At 38.6% G+C, this 14,951-nt stretch overlaps 1 protein-coding gene across 3 annotated transcripts in view; it reads right to left on the reverse strand.

Annotated features, from left to right (window-relative positions):
• DROSHA (drosha ribonuclease III) overlaps positions 1-14,951 on the reverse strand; it is a 113,884-nt gene that overhangs the window by 28,752 nt on the left and 70,181 nt on the right. For all 3 annotated transcript variants that reach the window (XM_081324180.1, XM_081324181.1, XM_081324179.1), the window contains exon 23: positions 4,424-4,526. In XM_081324180.1, coding sequence (XP_081180306.1) covers positions 4,424-4,526 — 103 coding nt within the window. The remainder of the gene's footprint in view (positions 1-4,423; positions 4,527-14,951) is intronic.

The raw sequence follows: 14,951 nt of genomic DNA on the forward strand, positions 1-14,951 counted from the left end.
CAAAAGACAAACACTATACAATAAAACCATAATATACTACATGCCTAGGGTAGAAAAAAAAGTTTCATTTCATTTCAATCACTGAAAAAAAAAAATAACTAAAAACTAACCAACAGGATTCATTCAACATATGATCCAAATGCCTATCTTCAATGCCTAATGAAAGGCCAAGAGGATCGGTGCCGACTGCATCTCTAGGAAACTGTTGTTTCCTTGGGGCAGGTGCAGAGACGAAGAAGGCACAATGTTTAGGTCTCACAAGGCAGCACTATATGACAGGCATGATCTGGAGCACATGAGACTTGCTGGCCCTAGTGCAGGAACCTTCAAACTTGGCCCTTTCATGACTTGTGGACTTCAACTCCCAGAATTCCTCAGCCAGGCATGCTGGCTGAGGAATTCTGGGAGTTGAAGTCCACAAGTCATGAAAGGGCCAAGTTTGAAGACCCCTGTCCTAGTGTGATGAGCAGACGTGTAAGACAGGGGGTCCCACACATAATCTGGCCCTGCACCTTGAGGGGCTTTAATGGTGATGACTAACAGTTTCAACTGCATTCACTGCACTATTGAGAACCAGTGCAGCTCATGTAACAAAAGTGTTATACAGGCATATCATAGAATGCCACAGCTTGTTTTCTCTATTGAATTCTGGACAGCTTCTAAATGCTCCTTAGGACCTGCTTGAATTTATAGGAGATGACTAAGACTTGAGTTACTATTCCCAGACAATTCCTGAAGCCACCTAGAGTTATCAAATTGATCTAGTTTGAAAGTAGTATTTTCCCTTCTTCTTTATACACAAAACTTCACATACTGATAATCTTGGGTACCACAGAGATTATGTGATCAGACCCATAGAACCATTCTGTACAATTGGCCAAGAAATGCTCCTTTCCTGATTTTGCTCTGCCTCTGTGATCATTTTAAATTTGGTTGTGAGAAAGATTGGCTGTCTGGTCTAGGCCTCTTTGCACTGGTATATCAAACTCCCAAGAGATAAGTATAAAGAAAGGTCTATCAACCAGGAATCCTGCTGCCTGGCGGGGTGTACATTATGGTGGATATGTTGGAGAGATAGAGAAAAAAAATAGAGAAACCATGTGAGATATACCACTATCTCACACACAATATGTAAGACAGGGTAGGAGACACAAGCCACTCTGTACAAGCAATTGGTTTCAGGAAGGAGAAAGATTCAGAGGTACAATAGCACCGAGAACTTTCTGGATTGGGTTTCTCTGCTTCTCATTTCAAATCAGCTGTTCAATCACCAGGCTGACCTCTGGAGGAATGAGGATACGTTTGACGTAGGTACATCAAATTTCTATTTCTCCAATAGGACCATCAATCTCCTGGGTGATTGATAGTCCTATGAAATGATGTTATAGATATTGCCATCTAGAAGTTGTCCAGATAATCAAAACAAACAGTAATCCTCTATTGGAAGCATTTTACAGCAAATAACAGAAATTATGAGATGTATCCTGGACTTCTCCCTGTCTTATGCTCAAGAAGATTGTTGGCTGGTAAAGCCAGCAGGCCATTCACTGCCTGAAACCACCCTGCATTGAAATCTGAGGATTACCAAAGGATTTTGGGTCGCACTGTAGAGCCCAGTGTCAGAAAGCTAGGTTTGTGTCCAAGATCTTGGGTCTTCCAGCAGGCCAATGACCCCAAACATACGTCAAAAAGCACCCAGAAATGGATGGCAAGAAAGCGCTGGAGAGTTCTGAAGTGGCCAGCAATGAGTCCAGATCTGAATCCCATTGAACACCTGTGGAGAGATCTTAAAATTGCTGTTGGGAAAAGGCGCCCTTCCAATAAGAGAGACCTGGAGCAGTTTACAAAGGAAGAGTGGTCCAAAATTCCAGGTGAGAGGTGTAAGAAGCTTATTGATGGTTATAGGAAGCGACTGATTTCAGTTATTTTTTCCAAAGGGTGTACAACCAAATATTAAGTTAAGGGTGCCAATAATTTTGTCCAGCCCATTTTTGGAGTTTTGTTTGACATTATGTCCAATTTGCATTTTTTCCTCCCTTTTTTTATTGTGTTCCAATACACACAAAGGGAATAAACTTGTGTATAGCAAAACATGTGTTCCTGCAATACTTTTCTGTGAGAAATACTTGATTTTCTGGAAAATTTCTGGGGTGCCAACAATTTCGGCCATGACTGTATTTGTGTGTGTGTGTGTGCGCGCGCACGCACACACACACACACACACACACAGAGGCATGAGTGCAGTAGTGGCCAAAATTGTGAAAACCTTTTGGGAAAAGTGTACAGTAGAAATGCCACCTTTGGTTAAGTTTCCATCAATTTTTCTTCTAATTTCTTTATAACTCTAGCCTTGTTCACTTAATAATACTATTTTACATCGCTTTCTGGGCAACCAGTCAACTCTTTACACCATTACTTTAATTTTATTACGTTTAACAAGCTCACTAAATGAAAGAAAAAAAAAACCTCAACCAACTTGATGGCGATCACATAACACACTAACAAATGTCCTCCTCTCAGCTTCAATACATGACATCAATAACTGAATCCTACCGTGATGATTGGTTCATTGCCAAAACAAAATGACACCTGATTGGCTCTCTTAAACACTTGTGCTCATTGACAACAATCAGATGAAAGAAAACTACCTGATATCAACCTAAGCAAGTTGTGCTTCCTTTTTCTGGTTATTTGGCTATAACATTTCATAGAATACGGTACAGATAATTGAACAAACTTTGTTGCATTACATTCTTGATTAAATTATCTTTCCATTGATATATAATTTTATGGTACTACTCAAAAAAAGTGGTGTTATTAGCCATCAAACCTCAAAAATACACTTTTCCCAAAATTTTCCACAATTTTGGCCACTACCGTATGCGCACATGCTCTGCATTCTTCTCATAGCTATCTTTTTCTGCTACATCCAAGGATGCTATCCCCCGCACCTCCCCACCCCCTCCCCAGATGCCAGACATCACGGGTTATCAACCCCATCCCAAAAGACCATCAAAACTGGAGAACCACTATCAAATCCATCTTTATAGGGCACTCCAAGTATATATATCCAGAAATTCCACTGTTTCTCTCAGGTAAGTGGCTAATGGTACACATTTCTTGTTCTTTTCTTCTGAGGTATTTTAGTCCTCGTCCCTCTGAAAATGTGTCATTTGCTCCATTTTTTCTCCTATTATATCTCATATTGGGATGACATGTCTCTTGATGTTGGAACGCCCGCATCAGTTTTTATTTTTAAATTGCTTCTCAAGATGCATTTGTACTCTCTGGCCCTTTACCCATTAGCTAATTTTCTTCCATTCCCTTTCTATTATGTTCCCATTCCTTTGCTATTTTTCTTTGTGTGTGAGATTATAAGCCGGCAGACAAGACTTGCTGATTTTCACCTGGTGCATGGCATTTGTTTTGAAAGCACTTTAGAAATTATAGTATCACGCATAACAATAAATCTTAAACATGAAGTTCACACCCTGGTAAGTGCACACAGGATTGCAGCCTGGGTCCCACCACAGCAATTTATTTTTAAAATGATTCAGTTCAACATAAATGCTGTGATCATCTCGTATTTAACACTTGCTCATGCAGCAGAAGTCTAATCTAATTCCTCACTGTTGTACAACAAAAGTCTGATCTAATTCTACCTTGCTGGATCAAGTCACAAAGAAGGTAATCTACGTTCTAGCTAACCTCAGAATCAGGAATTTGACTTTCATCAACTATTATTTATGAAGTTGAGAAAGAGTTCAGGGTTGAGTGCTTCTCTAGCACATACGTTCAAAATTTCATTTCTGGCTGATGTTAAAAGTGTCCTCATTATGTCTGGACCAAGCAGGAAACAATTGGTTCACATCAGTACAGTAAGCATTTAAACAAGTGCCTTATTTTTTATATAAATTTGCCAATACTCCCCATGCTGTTTCTAAAAGAGAACTAAAGTGACCTCCTTAATTCATTTTTAAGGTCTTGGCCAGCAATTTCAATAGGAAATCTTAATATTTTTTAGAAAGGGTGGTGGTGGTTAAGAGATACATTTAGCATACTAATGACAAGCAAATATAGCTAAATTTATGTCTACAGAAATGATATTTTACATTTTTTTTAGGATTTTTGTGCGAATCCCCCCACCCCGCTTTTTTTCTTTTCTTTTCAAAAGTTAGAATTTCCTTTACAAAGTTCATGTATTTCTGCATCAAAATATCATAAACTGAATTGAGCCTGGTCAAAATGTGATGGTATGGACAACAATGCCAGAGACTGCAAAAAATAAGCTAGGGTCTCTCCGGGGCAATAAGTTACCCATTCCTTTCAAATGAGTATGAAATCCTCTTAAGAATCTGAACAGAATCCTCATTGACAAAGAGGAAACTTAAAATACACCAAAGCCACAGCACAGTTTTCTTACCTATTAATGCTTCAAAGCAGTTGGCCATTGCATGTCGCAGGTCTGATTCTCGGCATAAATCAGGTCCATGAGCATAAAGCATAAAACGATCCAGCTCCAGCTTCTACAAAACACCAAGACAGGTTATTTTGTAAAATGACAGATGTCCGAAAGAATGCACCATATACATCACGAAGAAAGACAGGCACAAACAGGATTATGTATGGATTTATACAGTGATCTTTTTCAGAAAGAAGGTCAAATGGAAAAGGTATTGTGAGCCAGAGACATACTTAATTGACCTGTTGGCTTGCATTAATTATTATAATTTGCATCATGTTTTGATCAATGTAGTGGATGCTGAGCTAAAACTGGCAGAAATGCTGCATTAATCTCACAACACTCCAAACATTAGGTTGAGCCACTAAAATGTTTTTAAATGATGGATAACAACATCGTGGGTTGAAATATAATAAATACAAGCCTACTTTAAATTTGTCTCTTTGAGTCTCATTTCCCTAAGTGACAATACTGTAAGTAAACAAGGAATCGGGATAACACAATTGCGACAATATTCCTGGTATGCTTAACCTATTTTTAAAGATTTATTTTATTCAGGCTCTCAAAACAGTGTATACAACATATATGCCCATCCTCTTATATTCCCCCCCCCCCGCAAAAACAAGCTTGTATTGTAAAGAAGGTTTAATGATTGGTCCAAAGCCATCCACTAATGCAGGGGTGTCAAACTGCCGGCCCGTGGGCCAGATGCATCATGGTGAAACCACGCCCACCCCATTGCCAGCAATGGAAAAAAAAGTCACGATATGTCGTGACACGTCACGTGACGTTGAGAGTTTGACACCCCTGCACTAATGGTTGAAGTTGGACTTGAATGTGGGTCTCCCTAATACTTTAAACATTACATTACCAGTTTGCCACTATGTATGAACCTCATTTATCCAGAACACAACTATATGCCTGCTCCCATGTTGATTTTGATGGAGAAATTTTACCCAGACTGGGCCTATTCAGGGTCATTTAAATATCAACATTTTCAGCCTATATATGAATGTCTGTAAAGTCCTTAACAAAACCTCTGAGGTTAATTTTGGAAATCAACATTTGCATTTATTTTTAAAAGTATGTATATATTCTTGGACAAGATGGGTAGGCAAAAATCTAGGCTTGTTATGTTCAGGAAAGGGACGTTGTGGCTCAGTGGGTTAGGACGCTGAGCCTGTCGATCAGAAGGTTGTCAGTTTGACGGGTCGAATCCCGACTGCCGCGTAACAGAGTGAGCGCCTGTTACTCGTCCCAGCTTCTGCCAACCTAGCAGTTCGAAAGCATGTAAAAATTCAAGTAGAAAAATGGGGACCACTACGGTGGGAAGGTAACAGCGTTCCATGTGCCTTTGGCATCTAGTCATGCCGGCCACATGACCACGGAGATGTCCTCGGACAAGCGCTGGCTCTTCGGCTTTGAAACGGAGATGAGCACCGGCCCCTAGAGTCGGAAACGACTAGCACACATGTGTGGGGGAACCTTTACCTTTACCTATGTTCAGGAAAATGCGAGAGTGGGTATAGAAAATGGCTTGGGAACAAACATAGGAATTGCAACTGGCAAAGTTCCATGTACCGATCGCAACAGTCCTCCTTAGACAAGGAGACAGAACAGAAAGCATATCCTTAAATGCACAGAGCCTGTGCTGAGCCAGCCACAGCTCTACTCACCTGGCTTAGACTGAGAAGGTATTGATCTCAATCCCAACTAGAAGTGGGTTCCAGATAGCTCTCAAACGCAAGCAGGATGGCTTTATTAAAGCATCTGGCTTTATGAATTTTTGCCATGCTGCTCAGTATCTAATTATCGGTAAACATTTTAACAATCCGACATCTAAGCATCTATTATGAAATAATAAATACACAAGTGTTCTGATTCTGTTCAATATTTGGGGTTATTTATTCCTGAAAAATATCCTACTTGACAGAACGGAATAATCAAATTGTATAATGCAGATTAATGGCGACATTAACGGATGATTAAAAGCACCTAGTGTATGTGCTTATGGGGAAGAGTAAATTTTGTACTATCAACTAAAATCAACTCAGGTTTGGTTTACACTTTAAGAGGAAGGCCTTGATAATTCCATTTTCAAACAAATTGGTGTGTTAATTATTAAAGTGTAATGAAACAATCAAATTCCAAGGATATTCCTTTCAAAGTTGCGACTTTCATATGAAAATGAGAACGTTAATTTTTCTGATTTTTAATTATATAACTGGGCGTATATATTAACCTCTGTGCTGAACTGAAATGAAGTGTTTAACTGATTTATGTAGTGTTATGCACCTGCTTTGGAGCTATTATTTGGAACCTTTGAAATCTTGGCAAGTGCTTGGTTCTAATGTACTTCCAGCAGGGAAGGCAGGCAAAATTATTTGCACCACAACTAATAAGAAATTAAAATGTAATTCCTGTGCCAATGAGAAACTGATCCTTTGAAACAATTTATAATTAAAAATGGGATGGATGGATAGGTGGATGGATCTTAAAAGCGGATAAATACCCTTAATTAACTAATAACTCGTGATACTTTCTCTTCTTTTCAGGTTATATTCAAACCAGAAAGTGAAGATGACAATGATGGCAATTCCACAGTCCTACTAAATTAAAACTGTAGTCTTGATCCTTGCCTGTTGAACTTTGATCATGGCAGTTAAAATTGGGAGAGGTGAGTTGCATCTTCCACCATCTGGCTCCATCAGCTAAAATTAACGTCAGCTTTTAAGTCCAAGATTAAATCATGGTTTGTACATGATTTATTAGCAATTAATTTAGTAGGACTGTGGAATTGCCATCATTGTCATCTTCACTTTCTGGTTTGAATATAACCTGAAAAGAAGAGAAAGTATCAGGAGTTATTAGTTAATTAAGGGTATTTATCCGCTTTTAAGATCCATCCACCTATCCATCCATCCCAAAGCTGACGTTAATTTTAGCTGATGGAGCCAGATGGTGGAAGATGCAACTCACCTCTCCCAATTTTAACTGCCATGATCAAAGTTCAACAGGCAAGGATCAAGACTACAGTTTGGATCAGACTTTACCTACATGCAAATTCTGGATGCATGCTACTTCATTTTGGTGGTCAGTGTAGGGATTCACCCTATTTCATTACAGTCTGCCTTCCTCAGCAAAGCAGTTATTTTCAATAACTTTATCCTGAGGAATTTTAAAAGCAGTTAGTCACCCTGAGTACTCACCATAGCAGAAAAGCAGGCTACAGCTCAATCAATACATCTAACATCCAAAGATGCTGAGCTAATTTTTAGTTTTTCTTATAAGGTCCATGGAAATAAGTTTACATCAAGTTGTGCTTGAAACCAACTCAATCAATGGCACAATTCACATTTAGTGCCAAGCACAACTCTCTGTTTCACATATGAGGTTAAGCCATAATGTGGTTTGGGAGGGGGGGGGGTGTTTTCTCTCTTTCATATATAAGTACAAAATCACATCAAAAAAATAAACCACAATTATTTTTTGCGATGAATTACATTTTTTTTAAAAAATGGGTAATTATGAATCTTGCCTCCTAACTATGGAGCATTACAAGTTACTCTAGAAACCTGTCAAGTTCTTGGTAGACATTTGTTGGCTCCCTTCTTGTAGGTATCCCCCCCTTCCAGTAATGGGGGAAGGTGAGTATTGGCTGAGTATTCCACAATTATTTTGCTCATATGCAAAAGTAGCTTTGGACTTGAAGTAATAAAAATTGGCTTAATGTTATTTCCAAACCAATCACTGCCTTCTCTTTTAGTATTAACATACATCAAAAAGTTTTCATGACTGTTTCATTGAAACACATGTTGCCCCTTAAATCAGAATCTGTGACTACAGTTTGAAACTGATTTGCATACTGTGCTTCTGACAGAATTGGATTTGTTATTATGATGACAGATATTAGTTTGAGCTAATATCCATTCAATACGGAACCAATGATTCTGGTAGGAGTAAAAGAATCAGAGGAGGGAAAAGGAAGCGATTACCGTAACTAAATAAAACCATATTATTTTTACTAAACTATAATTATGAACCCATAATGGTTGTTTGTAGAACTTGCCAAACCAGAAACAAATAAAGCACTTTATAGCTTAGTCCTACTTTGCAAATCATGGTTTGCAAGGAATCAGAATTATCAGATTTTTAAGAAGAAAAAAAAATCAAATTGTTTGGTAGAAACGCAGACAATATCATTATATTATATGCTTTTATTTGCTGAAAAACATGCATTGAAACTTAAAAATGCAGGGATAAAAGCAAAATTATAGAACACCTTACCATTTATGTAAATAGATCCTAGCAATATTTTTCTCTCTCTCAAAAATAAAAAAAAATAAAAATCAGGCAAACTTTCAAGCATCTCTTTCAAAGGTACTGATACTTTACTCCACAGCTCCACCTAGGCTTTTTCTTTCTTTTGAAATGTAGATTAGAAATCATGTTATCTGGTTATCTTCTTTTCAAATGAAAAGGAGTGTGCAATTTATGGTAATTCTGGCCTAGAAAACTTACTGGGTTTCTACTGTCATTCATTTCTCCTATATATTAGAAAGTGATTTAGTCATCTGTATCTTTATTTCCTGTATGCATTAGAAGAGTTCACTCTGCACTTTTGTATATTTCTATTGATCAATGTATTTCATTGTTCACTCCCTAAAAATATTACATTGACGTGATTGCGTAACAGAAACATACAGTTCTAAAATACTAAATAGGGTTGGTTGTACGTAGTCTGCAAATCATTTGGATCTTGTTAAAGTCAATCATCTCCCCATGCATTAATTAAAGACAAATTCTTATGTGACATTGGGCAAACCCCTCCAAAGATGTCACGTGAACCAGAATGAGTAAACTTAAAGAAGCAGCACTTTTTTTTTCAAGCTCATGCAAGGATCTGAAAAAAGTTAGGCAGCTTTAACGATCAAGGGGGAGATTCTGTCCTTGTATAAGGTCTAAAACACTTTTTTCCACATCACTTTTGAGGCACAAGCATTAGAAATGCACGATTTTCAGAAACATTCTGGAATTTTTCTTTCTTTCTTTTTTAAAAAATGGAAATTAAGGGAGAAATGGATATATACCGTGGATATCAGTCCCGTAAGGTAGAGCAGATCAAGGAACAGACACCATACTTCCCTTTACTCTTCAAGGTCATCGTCTAACTTCAATACAATATATAAAATTCATTTTTATTTCACTCGTACTGATATACAGGTCCAAAAAAACCCATGGGGGGAATTAATTCCAGAAGCTGGGGAATACTAAGAAACATGAATCAGAAAGAAAGAAAGAAAGAAAGAAAGAAAGAAAGAAAGAAAGAAAGAAAGAAAGAAAGAAAGAAAGAAAGAAAGAAAGAAAGAAAGAGAGAGGGAGGGAGGGAGGGAGGGAGGGAGGGAGGAAGGAAGGAAGGAAGGAAGGAAGGAAGGAAGGAAGGAAGGAAGGAAGGAAGGAAGGAAGGAAGGAAGGAAGGAAGGAAGGAACCATTATCATGTTATGGAGTTCTACCACTTGTAGAAAAAAAGTTATCAACAGACAAACTCAAGAGGAAGCAAACAGGCATTGAATCCTCCTTTGTTCTTTTGTGAGAGCAGCACTGCTGCTCTGAGCAGAAATGTGTGTTGCTATTGCACTGGAGAGTTCTATTGGCTTGTGTACAGGAACTGTAATTCTCTGATACTCTAAATAAATCTTCCTAGCAGAAGTTAATAGAAAGAGGGGGAAGAGAATAGCTGTATCTTAGCGGCAGGGCTTACTGCTTTCATTATGTGAAAGTAAAATATCTCCTTTGGAGTTTTGGTTTTACTCTGATTTTTTTAGGAAAAAAAGAAGAAAGACCTAAACCTAGGAGAATTCCCTCCAGTTTTCCCACTTCTTTCTCCTCTTAACTATCTGCATCTCTAACACACATAAACATACAAAAATACCTTTCAGCTTGGGGAAGAATTTGTTGAAAAATCTACAGAGAACACAGCATTACAAAAAAAAAAATCACATATCTAGTACAATGGCAATTCTAAAGAGAGACAAGCTATTTATAGAATCAACACCAGCAATGTAAATTTTATTTGGGGTTTATTACCTGATCCCATCCTAGTTTGGAAAATGGTAGTTTCTTTTTTTTCATTTTTGTTCCCTCTATTCAAGATGGCCAAATATTTGGGGGTGGGGGATAGTAGTAGATGCAATAGATTAGTATAAAACAGATTAAAAATTACCACATCCTTATATCATAAATATGTTCCTTAATTTAGGATTAGACATATTTAACATGTACAGAAAGGAGACATAAAATGGACATGTGGAATGCTGTGTTTTGCTAAGCTAAACGTTTAAATCTTTAGGTAGGTGCTACTAACTAGGAAGTCATTTCATAAGCAAGATTCCAGGAGGAGACTGTTCTCGAGGTGAGAATTTTCAGAGCAAAGCAGAAAAGGAGACTATTTATCTTCTTTAAAGAGCAAAGTATTCTTTGGTTTTCATAGGGACGAATCACCTCTTTTTGTCTTTGGATTCGGACTCCACCACTGCTGCGATTGTTTCACAACAGTGGCATTTTTAGTTCCACTTGAAAGCAGGAGATTCATGAGTTCCAAGTCCCACCTTAGCCATGAAAGCCAGCTGGGTGACCTTGGGCCAGTCACTCTTTCTCAGCCCAACCCACCTCACAGGGTTGGTGTTGTGAGAAAAACAGGAGGAGGAAGGTGTTGGATATGTCTGCCGCCTTGGATTACTTGTAAAAATAATAAAGGTGGGGAAAATAAAATAAAATAAAATAATAAAATAATAAAATAAAATAAAATGAAATGAATAATAAAATACAAGCTCACATGTGGCCATAACAGTGAAGGGCCAGTATTCAAAAAAAGATCAGCAGATGTAGGCTTAGAAAACACTGTATCGCCTTTCTCTTTTCTTGGAGTCTACTTTATAGAGGCAGAGAAGCAAGAGTTCCCTATGGCCAATCGCTTTAAACCAGGGGTGTCAAACTCAATTTCATTGAGGGCCGCATCAGCATTGTGGTTGCCCTCAGGGGGCCAGGTGGGTATGGCCAGGGTGGGCGTGGCCTACTGGGTGGGTGTGGCTAGAGTGTGTATGGCCTACTGGGTGGGAATGGCCAGCTCTACATCGTTGGCATCAAGGGTGCCTATGGGGGCCTGGGCAGGAGTGGGACAGATCTGAGGGTCTCTGGCAGAAGGAGGGTCTCTGGGCCAGGGCCAAGGCAGTGGGGGCCGTTCCCTCCCTGTTTTCAGGATGGCTTCGCGGGCCACATGAAACCACTTCGCGGGCCGGATCCGGCCCCCAGGCCTTGTGTTTGACATGTCTGCTTTAAACTAAACATATAGAAATATGTACTTTTGACAATGTTCTTCTAGTGAAAGTTAGTGGCAATTTTACTTTCCGTGGCTATAAACTCACAATCAGTAATGCCAAACAGGTTCAAGGAAAACAATTCAGATGCTGAAAAAAGGCTGAACGAACATGTAATTACTTGGTTTTCTTTAAAATAAAGAGTTTGAACCAACTCTTTTTGGATATAGAATCCAAAATACACAAAAATCCAAGTGAAATTTGATTCAGACATTACCCTATCCTTGAAGCACCTAAACTATCTCCAGGAAGGAACCAGGCTGAGCAAAGTGTGTCTTGCCATCTTTTATCAGTACGAAGCATGGAAATAATCCGATCACCCAGCCCCCTCTCTCGTAGAGTTTGCATGTGATGTCATTCTGGAACTTTGTAGGGACAAATCAGAGGAAACTAAATATCCGCACTTAACACAGATCTAAATGTGAGCTGTGTCAATTTTGAGACAAATCAGGTTTGAGTAGACAAGCAGGTAAAGCAGACATGACAGAAGGATTCCAGTATTCTTTTGAAATCTAGTAAGATAATCAAACCCTCCCACAGCTGGACTATAGCAAGTATATAAGAAGAACTAACCAAGGGGGAGGGGACCCAGGTCCTCTGAAACCTCTCCTTTTTTATTTTTTATTTTTTATTTTAATTCCATTTATATCCCGCCCTTCTCCGAAGACTCAGGGCGGCTTACAAGCTTAGCAGTAGCCTTCATTCTATGTATATGCCTGCTTATTAGGGCTTTCACACACACCCCCAAGTGGCATTATTACAAAGTCAGCTTAATTGCCCCCAACAATCTGGGTCCTCATTTTACCTACCTCGGAAGGATGGAAGGCTGAGTCAACCTTGAGCCTGGTGGGATGCGAACCTGCACTAATTGCAGGCAGCTGGTGTTACTTAAGGAGGCATTAGCCCACTGCTCCACCAAGGCTTTTGCATTGCTGCATGCTCAGAATGCAAAATGAATCCTCAATGTGGGGGTGAAAGACAATTACCAGAACAACTTCCTATTTACACCCTTGAACCAAGGGGTATAAATCTGGCACGAGGATAAAAATGTAAACCTGTCTGCTTCGTATTAATGATGTTCATGACAGTCAGAAAACAATAGCTTCAGAATAAATGCTCACAAGGATAAAGAACAATGACATCTGGCAAAAGGTGGGGAGAGATGATTAAAATTGAGCGAAGGGGACTTAGAGGCATCTAAGGAGTGAAAGGGGAAATCAATGAACTATGTATGTTTGGGAGCATAAGTGGCACCGGTTAAGGGAAAGTAAATTGAAAGATCAATCGAAAACTCTTTCAGTTGTAAGCAAGTCACTTTGACGCTTTCAGTATCATCTAGCATCCCCATAAATTTTTCAGAAGGCAGGCTCTTGTATTATGGTGGTACTTAGAAGGATTGTTAGTGGGAATCATTTCCAAGCAAACAAAATCAGGACTCAAGGAGAGAGGCCAGAATTCAAATTGCTTCCATAGCAGGAAGAGAGGAGCTTTGGGGGCGCAGTGGTTAGAATGCAGTGTTGCAGATCAACTCTGCCCACAGCCTGGAGTTATCTCTGCTCACATGCTCCAAATTTTCCAAATTATAGATCGCTTCATTCAACTTTACTCCAGATAAATATCAAGAATCTACCATTTTTCCTCATGACTAAGGGAGATGTTCTAGCCCTCTAATAATTTTGGTTCTGCTGTGTTGCACCTTTTTTGAATTCTACAATTATATTTAAAATGTGCTGACCAGAAATATCATATAATTCCAAGAAAGTGGGGGAAGAGATGATAATTCTCCAAAACTGATGTAAGGGCATATTGGCTGCTTTAATTCCCTTCCTAATAGTCTTGTGTGTGGAATTCTGCCAGAAGCAAAGGACCAGGACCAAAAATTAAGTTGCACTTCAAAAAGGATTCATTGTTCAAGGCTATATACCAGAATCTAATCAACTAAAGTTCAGTACTAAATTGGTGCCAGATAAGGGTTAGCAGAATTCTAGAGGGGTTGTACTTGGACCATCTGAGGCAACGTAATGACTTTAAGCTAATGACATGCTTAACTCCACCTCCTGGCTCTGTCTTTTAGAGCAGCTGCACACACCGCGTTGATATTTTCACGGACCTCTTTATTCCAAATTTCAAGATCTCTTTCCTAAACACTCACTGCTCTCGCAGATCCCACTAATATATGTGTGATATTTAGATATTCCTGAGCACCAACATAAATTTCTTTTTGCTTCTTATATTGAACTGTATTTGCCATTCTGAGGGCCATCCACTAACTGATCTACTGATACTATTTAAAGCTCTTACTTGCAGGTATAGTGAGGGGAAAACTTTACTTACTAAATTTTCAGGGACAACCTTCAGCAATTTGATACACCCAGGTTGATCACCCCTACATTCCATCCTACAGTACATAGTCAATTGCCATCCTAACTGCCATAGTCAATTGGGGTCCCCTGAATGTGCAATTAGAAGGAAATGCTAATGAAGGCTATTAATGGGGTTGAGAAGAATACCAAATATAACAAAAAATACTATAATAAAATATACGGTAATAAAATATACTACAGTATGTATAGTATATTATATATAAATTTATATACACAAAAGTAACAATGTTCCTTAATAGAAGAGAATATCTATAGCTCAGGGTTGAATTGCGGAATCCTTGGTGCTCTACAAGCCTGATTGTTTGCTTGCAGATGTTTCATTATCCAACAAGATAACATCATGACTACCACTGATGATTTTACTTAGATGGTAATGAAACGTTTGCAGAGAACAACCAAGATCAGAGAACATCAAGAACTCCAAAGGTCCTTAAAGCACAATATCAATAAAGAGGCCAGATGTTTATAAATAACTAGCAAAAGAAACATTTTTTTCTTTTTTTTCCTATTCTGTTTTAAGTTGGGTCAACTGTGTCTTGAGTTATATGTGAATTACCAAACCTAACTTTATATTTTAGCACCCCAACTAGGAGCTTTCAGGTGCCTCTTCTGAAGGCTGAAATATCAGACCATGTCATCAATAGGGCAATTGCATAGTTGCTCAAACTCACTTTGACAGTTCTGACCTTCTCAATTTGATCTATTTAGAGTAGGTTTTGCATTCCAAC

The sequence above is a fragment of the Vipera berus genome (genome assembly GCF_964194415.1).
Source record: "Vipera berus genome assembly, chromosome: 3".
NCBI lineage: Eukaryota > Metazoa > Chordata > Lepidosauria > Squamata > Viperidae > Vipera > Vipera berus.